Here is a 9530-nt window from a genome sequence, read left to right as displayed (position 1 = left end):
AAGCCGGAGGACACTCCCCTAGACGAGTTAGGTGCCTCCATGCAAGCCACGTTCAACGGGCAATTGGGCAAGCAGTCATCCTCGCTGATTGCGCGCTTGGTGTCCTCTAAGATGCCTGGAGGTTTCAACATTACGGCTGTGCGAAAATACTTGGAGACACGGTGGGGTTTGGGAACTGGCCGACAAGATGGCGTGTTGCTCCTTGCACTTACAATGGAGCCCGCGTCACGTATTGGCTCCGAGGCAGACGCCAAAGCATTTCTCGATGATGTCGCGAATAAGTACGCTGCCAATGCAGGCATCGGTCTGTCTGCTCCTACGGCTTCTGGAGATAATGGAGCTGGTGCTGGTGGAATGCTCATGGACCCTGCCGCTATCGATGCTTTGACGAAGGACCAGCGTGCTCTTTTCAAGCAGCAACTCGAGATCATCGCACGGTACCTCAAGATGGATCTTCGGGCTGGTCAAAAAGCCTTCGTCACCTCTCAGGAATCCCAGAAGGCTCTCCAGGCTCAGCTTGACTTGTGGCAAGCAGAACACGGTGACTTCTACGCCTCGGGAATCGAGCCGTCCTTCGATTCCCTCAAAGCTCGTGTCTACGACTCTTCGTGGAACTGGGCTCGTCAAGATGCGTTGAGCATGTATTATGATATTATCTTCGGAAGACTCAGGGTCGTCGATCGGGAGATTGTGAGCCAGTGTATCCGCATCATGAACCGCTCGAACCCTCTTCTCCTCGAATTCATGCAATACCACATTGACAATTGCCCAACGGATCGTGGAGAAACCTACCAGCTTGCGAAGGAACTCGGCGAGCAGTTAATTGAGAACTGCAAAGAGGTTCTCGGTGTGTCTCCAGTTTATAAAGATGTTGCTGTTCCAACGGGGCCTCAAACGACGATCGACTCTCGCGGAACCATCGAGTACCAAGAGGTTCCTCGAGCTAGCGCTCGCAAGCTAGAACACTATGTGAAGCAGATGGCAGAAGGCGGTCCTATCTCAGAATACAGCAACCGCGCCAAGGTGCAGAATGATTTGAGAAGCGTCTACAAATTGATCCGGAGACAACATCGTTTGTCCAAGTCTTCGCAGCTGCAGTTTAACGCGCTTTACAAGGAAGTCGTCAGGGCTCTCAGCATGAATGAAAACCAGATCATGCCGCAGGAGAACGGCAGCACAAAGCGACCGGGCCGCAATGGCGCTGTGCGCAACGGAAGCCCCCGCTCCGGAAAGGTTGAAACGATACCATTCTTGCATCTCAAGAAGAAGAGTGAGCATGGTTGGGATTACAGCAAGAAACTTACTGGTGTATACTTGGATGTGCTGGAGTCTGCTGCCCGATCTGGCCTGACATTCTCCGGCAAGAATGTTCTGATGACTGGTGCTGGTGCTGGTTCTATCGGAGCCGAGGTTCTCCAGGGCTTGATTAGTGGTGGTGCGAAAGTCATCGTCACAACAAGTCGGTACTCCCGTGAAGTGACGGAGTATTACCAGGCCATGTATGCCCGCTATGGTGCACGTGGCTCGCAACTCGTCGTGGTGCCTTTCAACCAAGGTAGCAAGCAAGATGTTGAAGCCTTGGTCGACTACATTTATGACACGAAGAAGGGACTGGGCTGGGATCTAGATTTCATTGTTCCTTTTGCTGCAATCCCAGAGAATGGCCGGGAGATTGATTCGATCGACTCGAAATCAGAGCTTGCCCATCGCATCATGTTGACAAATCTCCTTCGGCTTTTGGGCAGTGTGAAGGTGCAAAAGCAGGCCAATGGGTTTGAAACACGCCCCGCCCAAGTCATCCTCCCGTTGTCGCCTAATCATGGTACTTTTGGAAATGACGGCTTGTATTCTGAGTCGAAACTTGCACTCGAAACGCTCTTCAACCGCTGGTATTCAGAGAACTGGAGCAATTACCTCACCATTTGCGGTGCAGTTATCGGTTGGACTCGTGGTACAGGCTTGATGAGCGGCAACAACATGGTCGCCGAGGGAGTTGAAAAACTTGGCGTCCGCACCTTTTCGCAGCAGGAGATGGCTTTCAATTTGCTCGGGCTCATGGCACCGGCAATCGTGAATCTTTGCCAACTTGACCCAGTCTTCGCAGACCTCAATGGAGGCCTCCAATTCATCCCAGATCTGAAAGATCTTATGACCAGGCTGCGGACAGAAATAATGGAGACAAGCGATGTCCGCAGAGCGGTCATCAAGGAGACGGCCATTGAGAACAAGATTGTCAATGGAGAGGACAGCGAAGTCTTGTACAAGAAGGTCATTGCCGAACCCCGCGCGAACATCAAATTCCAGTTCCCCAGCTTGCCGAACTGGGAGGAGGACATCCAGCCCCACAATGAGACGCTTAAGGGTATGGTCAATCTCGACAAAGTTGTTGTTGTCACCGGTTTCTCTGAAGTCGGACCATGGGGTAACTCGAGAACTCGCTGGGAAATGGAAGCATATGGCAAATTCTCCCTGGAAGGCTGCGTGGAAATGGCATGGATCATGGGCCTCATCAAGCACCACAATGGACCCATCAAGGGCAAAGCTTACTCTGGCTGGGCTGATGCGAAGACAGGTGAACCAGTGGACGACAAGGATGTCAAGGCTAAATACGAAAAATTCATCCTTGAACACTCCGGCATCCGCCTCATTGAGCCAGAGCTCTTCAAGGGATACGACCCCAAGAAAAAGCAACTGCTTCAGGAGATTGTCATCGAGGAGAATCTTGAGCCGTTCGAAGCCTCAAAGGAAACTGCCGAAGAGTTCAAGCGGGAGCATGGCGATAAGGTGGAGATATTTGAGCTTCCCGACTCTGGAGAATTTACCGTCCGCCTCAAGAAGGGTGCCACTCTCCTTATTCCCAAAGCGCTTCAGTTTGACCGTTTGGTTGCCGGCCAAATTCCTACCGGCTGGGATGCTAAGAGATACGGTATACCAGACGACATTATCGAGCAAGTCGACCCAGTCACCCTTTTCGTCCTTGTTTGTACTGCTGAAACTATGCTTTCTGCTGGTGTTACGGATCCATACGAATTCTACAAGTATGTCCATCTGTCCGAGGTTGGTAACTGCATTGGATCTGGTATCGGAGGTACCCATGCTCTACGAGGCATGTACAAGGATCGGTATCTGGACAAGCCTCTCCAGAAGGACATCCTGCAGGAATCTTTCATCAACACAATGAGTGCTTGGGTGAACATGTTGCTCCTGTCGTCTACGGGTCCTATCAAAACGCCTGTCGGTGCGTGTGCCACCGCTGTTGAGTCTGTCGACATCGGCTACGAAACGATTGTGGAAGGCAAGGCAAGAGTCTGTTTCGTTGGTGGCTTCGATGATTTCCAGGAAGAGGGTTCCTACGAATTCGCGAACATGAAGGCAACCAGCAATGCTGAGGATGAATTCGCCCACGGCCGTACGCCTCAGGAGATGTCAAGACCCACAACCACCACACGTGCAGGCTTCATGGAATCCCAAGGCTGCGGCATGCAACTCATTATGAGCGCTCAGCTGGCTTTGGACATGGGTGTGCCAATCTACGGAATTATCGCGCTTACCACGACCGCCACCGATAAGATTGGCCGCTCTGTGCCCGCCCCCGGTCAGGGTGTCCTCACGACGGCGCGTGAAAACCCTGGTAAATTCCCGTCGCCTCTGCTTGATATCAAGTACCGCCGCAGGCAACTCGAATTGCGCAAGAAGCAGATCAGGGAATGGCAGGAGTCAGAACTATTGTATCTTCAGGAGGAGGCCGAGGCGATGAAAGCTCAGGGCTCGGAGGCATTTGATGCGACCGAGTACATGCAAGAACGAGCCCAGCATATTAACCGTGAAGCCATCAGACAGGAGAAAGATGCGCAATTCAGCCTTGGTAACAACTTCTGGAAACAAGACTCGCGTATTGCTCCCCTGCGCGGTGCCCTTGCCACATGGGGTTTGACTGTGGATGATATCGGCGTTGCCTCTTTCCATGGCACATCTACCGTCGCAAATGACAAGAACGAATCCGATGTGATATGTCAACAGATGAAGCATCTCGGTCGCAAGAAGGGTAATGCCCTTCTCGGTATCTTCCAAAAGTACCTCACTGGGCATCCTAAAGGTGCTGCTGGTGCTTGGATGTTCAACGGATGTCTGCAGGTCTTGGATAGCGGCTTGGTCCCGGGTAACCGGAATGCTGACAATGTCGACAAGGTCATGGAGAAGTTTGACTACATTGTTTACCCCAGCCGCAGTATCCAGACGGATGGCATTAAAGCTTTCTCTGTCACTTCCTTCGGGTTCGGCCAGAAGGGTGCTCAGGTTATTGGTATCCATCCCAAGTACCTGTATGCTACTCTGGATCGCGCGCAGTTCAATGCCTACAAGGCCAAGGTTGAGACTAGACAAAAGAAGGCTTACCGATTCTTCCACAATGGCTTGGTTAACAACAGCATATTCGTTGCCAAGAACAAGGCGCCTTACGAGGACGAACTTCAAAGCAAGGTGTTCCTCAACCCAGATTATCGTGTGGCGGCGGACAAGAAAACGGCCGAATTGAAGTATCCACCTAAGCCCCCGGCTGCCGCCGACAAGGGAGCCGAAAGTACCAAGGCTGTGATTGAGTCTTTGGCAAAGGCCCACGCCGCCGAGAATTCGAAAATTGGCGTCGACGTTGAAAGCATAGCGAGCATCAACATCACAAATGAAACTTTTGTCGAAAGGAACTTCACGGCGAGCGAACAACAGTACTGCCAGAGTGCCCCATCTCCGCAGTCTTCTTTTGCGGGAAGATGGAGTGCAAAGGAGGCCGTCTTCAAATCCTTGGGTGTTCCCAGTAAAGGCGCTGGAGCTCCGCTGAGCGACATTGAAATCGAGAACGACTCCAATGGGGCGCCTATTGTGAAGGTAAGATCATCCACCAACCTGTGCGGTCCTCACGAGACAATGTGCTAACAAATCTATAGCTTCATGGAGCTGCGGCTGAAGCTGCCAAGGAAGCTGGTGTCAAGCAAGTCAGTGTCAGCATCAGCCACGATGATGCGCAGGCTGTTGCAGTCGCAATTGCACAGTTCTAAAATGTTTGATGAGTATGACTGAAGTTTCGATTTTGTTCTCAGCATATAGATTTTATCACTAGCACTTAATGCATACACCTACCTGTTCAGCCTCAAGTACGACAATCTATAGCTTCTATCCGACTTCTTCGTCGACTGTTCTTAGGATCTATAAAAAGTAAAGGATGATCTAACGCCGATGCACGCAACACTCCACACTCTGGAGATCACCAATACGAGGCTATTAGCGCCGACAGCTGTACATTACAATTCACCAAATTCACATCAATAGAAGAAGGCTGAGCTGGTATGGGAATACGTTGCTTTCCAGATTTTGGAACACTCTTCAAACCTGCCTCGAGTACAACATAGAGAACATCGTCATCGCCAACGATCTCGAACTCTGAGCTCACAAAGTTAACGACATTGTCAAATCTCCAATTGTTGCGGACCTAATACTGGAATTTTCATCACCTATCCGTTTGTGTCAGAAAGAAAGATAAACAAGTCACCTATGAGCCTCCAGCTGCTCGACTCAAAGGACCCCAGTTCGCTCTTGGGTTCACCTGGTATCTGACAAGCCGCTTCCGCTGCCGCGTTTGTCGCCCAAGAGATTCATCGAAAACTACTTCAAAATCGGAGCACGCTGGAGGGTCGTTCTGCGCTTTAGCGCCCTGGGAGTTGTTCCTCTGCTGCGAAATTTCGGCCGTCCCGTCTGCAGGGGCGTTGGGCGGATTTGTCTCATCCTTGCCCAGTGACGCCCGAGAGCCGGAGCGGTACAGTGCAGCCTCGACCCTGGCGATGACATCCGACATGTCTTTGCCGGTTTCAACGGCAGATGCGAGCTCCTTCTTGAGTCGAACTAATTGCGCGTCATCGTCCTGGTTGTTGTTCCTCTGCCGGCTCCTGGCCATAATACCAGCCGCCGCAGTCCCAGGTTTGATGGAGCCCTCTTTGTGGGGATGTTTCTGTCGTACCCATTCGCGCATGATTTCCCAAATAACGGCCCATGACGCGTCTGTGCGAACTGTGTTTGGTTTCGTGTGGCTGCGGCTGCATCGGTATCCCAAGTGGCGGAGAGCCCCGCAAAACTCGTAGAAGGGAACGGTGGTTGTGTGTAGGGCTTTTGAGACGCTGGAGAGGCTAAAGTAGAACGGGCTTGGTTCGCGGAAGGCGGGATCTGTTTGCGGGATGATGCTTTCAGCTAGTTCTGCTGCTGCTGGTGCATTCTTGTCACCTGGAGCGCCGGTTGATGGGGTCCCCTCTGCGGCCTCTTCGGGGGACAATTCCAGGCTGAGATCTTCTTCAAGTGCTGTGGTCAGCATGCCTTCGACCCTATCTATAGTCTGGTAGACGTCTCTGTCGACTTGGCGAAGGAGATCGAGGATCTTTTGGATATAGTGAGAATTGTGAAGTGGACCAGCCCACATCGGTCCGGAGAGATGTGTCTTCATGCCGCAATGCTCACAGTTCCGGTTTGCAGCTGGCGCTTGCGCAAACCCGAAGTGATAGAATGGGTTCCCCTTCTTGTCGAGCTTCTGTTTGGTTTGTGTCAACGGCTGAGTCGTCCACGCTCCACAGCCCTGGTCACAGTTGTAGACGAGCATCGTGTTGCCTGATGTGTACTTGACCTGTGCTGGAGACCGATGGATACGAACAAATATTCGGGCGTAAAAGTCAATTGATAAAGAGAGAAGAGGTTCAATCGCAAGACCATACTTTCCGGCAGATAATGCGACGCTGTTCAAGATCAGGCGCAGTCCGCCCTCATGAGAATGCGTTCCTTTCATTGGGACGCCACCATACAAGGAGAAAGACTTCTCAGGGTATCCATTCGACGCCCACACACCCGCATCGGTGCAGGTAATGCAGAGGAGACCCTCATCCTTGACGGCCTGTACGGCTGCATCTAGAAACGGCGCAGCAGTGCCGTACGGGTCCAGGTCTATGACATCGAATTTGCCCGTGTCATCTCTCGTATTCGATTTGGTAGCTGGCTTGAGCCGGTTGTACATGTATATGCGAGCATCGCCGGTGTTGGGTTGAATGAGTTTCTCCAGTTTGTTGTATTCAATGTTCTGTTTCATCGATTGGATCGCAGAGCTTGACAGGTCATTCGCAACCACGCGCGTGACGAAGGGAATCTCCGAGGCGTATCTTAGGGCACGCAAACCAGACGCAGATAAAGCATCTAGGATCGTGAAGGGAGTGACGTGAGTGTTCGCTTTGGGGTCCGTAGTCGGCGCCTGTTGTTTGCCCTCTTCGGTCGCTGTGGCCTCATTATCCTGTTTGTTGCCCTGCTCGTGGCTTTCCTCGTTTCGTTCATCCTCTCGCTTCCTCTTTCTGTTCCTCCGTTGATCCGTAAGTTTCCGCTTCTCGAATTTGTGCTTGCTGACTGCCATCACATGCTCTCCATAAACGCGGATCGCCAGAACGGTCAAATCACGATTGAATTGCTGAATAGGGTTATAAAAAACAGTCTGGTCCTCATCCTCGGGCTTGAGATCCCGCCTTGTGGCTTGCGTTGCTGCGGTCTCGGCCGGTGGCTTCAGGATATATGCTCGTCCTTCCCTGATGACTCTGTACTCCTTGCCGTCATGCTGCACCAACTGACCGGCGACATCGTTGGATGACATGATGTGGGAGAGACGTGAGGCAAGCCGCTTTAGGTGGAATGGGTAACGCGTGTTGTTGTATTTCGAGTTATCGAACACTCGGAGGTTGGCACTCGAAAATCTGGAGGGGAGATAATTGGTGAGGACGCGGTATGCTTTTCCAATATGCTTCATGAATCCTATAAAGATTGAGCGCAGTTGAAGGCAGTTGAAACTATCAAGACCATTAAGCAATTGCGCCAGCTATTTTCTTGGAAGCTCCCATCTGATGGGGGTTTTTCTCTGATGCGACTGGCGAGCAAAAAAAAAAAGTCCGGAGATCGCAAAGCGCACGGGCCTGCCAAGACACCTTAAAAAGAGCCCCTGTATGAAGGGAAACTACAGGATATCAAGATACATCAACCCTTGGCCCCTTGCATATTGTTGTCTGCATCTAGTACTGACGCGATCTTGGTACATGGCTGGACTGCAGCATGGCCTCGATGGATCCCACAGACCAGCAATCATATGAAGATTATTACAACATTATCATGTCGTCTATAAACATTACTATTATCATGTATTCTGAGTTTGCCAACACGCACTTAGACCCGCCTGTCCACTCATAACCAGCTTCCGATGACAGGTACCTGGCTATATATTTCATTCCAGCCTTTGGCCTCCCAGCCCGAACCCTCTCCGCCATTGCCGACAACCCAGAGCGCGCCGGCAAGCCATATGCACGCACCCAATGCAGCAACCTTGTTGAAGTTCCACCACATGCGCTTCCGCCTCTGAACATGCTGCTCGCTCTCTGTGAATCCCAGGTGGCCTCCAAGTGAGCCCTTCCCATCTCCTCGGGTTTTTCGAGCAGTGGTAATCCGCCAGCCCATCCAAGATGCGAGCCCCCCAAGAACATGGTATACTCCGACGAACACAAAGATGTGATAGTATGTAGCCCAAAACACGCGGCTGCGAGCAATTCCATGCGCGACAAAACTCAAGCTAATGCTGGAGCTCCCCCCGTCAACCATCACTGGTACGACGCGGTTGACGAGAACATGGGTCGCCAACAACGGAGCAAATGCGTATCCCAACCGTACCTGCAAGCTCATCCGAGGCCAGAAACTGAGCGCATATCTTTGGTCTCTTGTCTCGGCACCGTAGAGCCGCGCGCGACGAGAAGAGCGGATATTGCGAAGGGCGATTCCAGACGCGATATGTGCGAGAATAGGGATAGTCAAGATAACATGTTCGAATACCGGAGACTGGTAGATTGGCCTTGTGAGGAGGAAGTAGTTATCGCTCTTAGCAACCGACCGGGTCGCAATAGGGATGAGTGAGGTGTTTGCGAAATGCAGCGCGGTGAACAAAGTAGGAGGATAGGTCGAGTACCTCTGTACTGCAGACACTGTGTCATCGGACAATCAGCTTAGTGACGCCAACCTAAGCTCCAATGGCCTCCGAACTTACACCAAGAGTCCCAACTCTGCCCGCGAATACCAAGAGCAGGCCATCCAAAACTTCGAGTGCTAGTCGGGGGTTGATATCTGGGCGCATGAACTTCAGTCGAAATATCAGGGAAATTTTCGTCTACCGGAGAGGGGTCCAATTCTTGCATGGGTAATATTGATTTGGAATCAATGTCGTCTCGTGTTGGTGCATTCCTCTCGTAGGATGCCATTGCGGCGATTATGAATTCAAGGCGTGCTGCTACTGGAGTATCAATATCAAAGACCAATGGTATATCATGCAGGTAACAAAGAGAAGCGAAGAAAAAAAGACAAAAAAACAAGGTTAAAGAACGAGAGATAGATAAATAGAGCCTCTTTTGTTGATTCGTATTTTTGCCCTGAGAAGCGTTGGGGATCTTCGATCGTCATTATTTTTACCTCCGCCTCATTGG

At 51.4% G+C, this 9530-nt stretch overlaps 2 protein-coding genes across 2 annotated transcripts; one reads left to right on the top strand and one right to left on the bottom strand.

Annotated features, from left to right (window-relative positions):
* Window positions 1-5297, top strand: BDV17DRAFT_246107 (trifunctional fatty acid synthase subunit FAS2). The gene is made up of 2 exons (XM_073756043.1): window positions 1-4881; window positions 4941-5297. The coding sequence occupies exons 1-2, from the start codon at window positions 40-42 to the stop codon at window positions 5049-5051; spliced, it is 4953 nt and encodes a 1650-aa protein (XP_073610180.1). The 5' UTR covers window positions 1-39; the 3' UTR covers window positions 5052-5297.
* A 245-nt stretch (window positions 5298-5542) lies between these two features.
* Window positions 5543-9308, bottom strand: BDV17DRAFT_296468 (S-adenosyl-L-methionine-dependent methyltransferase; the record flags this gene model as incomplete). Its single annotated transcript, XM_073763299.1, has 3 exons — window positions 5543-7824; window positions 8319-9035; window positions 9098-9308. The coding sequence occupies 3 exons, from the start codon at window positions 9306-9308 to the stop codon at window positions 5543-5545; spliced, it is 3210 nt and encodes a 1069-aa protein (XP_073610179.1).
* Between the last annotated feature and the right edge of the window lie 222 nt (window positions 9309-9530).

Source organism: Aspergillus undulatus (assembly GCF_047715775.1).
Source record: "Aspergillus undulatus strain CBS 261.88 unplaced genomic scaffold BDV17scaffold_94, whole genome shotgun sequence".
Classification (NCBI taxonomy): Eukaryota; Fungi; Ascomycota; class Eurotiomycetes; order Eurotiales; family Aspergillaceae; genus Aspergillus; species Aspergillus undulatus.
This window is presented reverse-complemented; position numbering and strand designations above follow the sequence as displayed.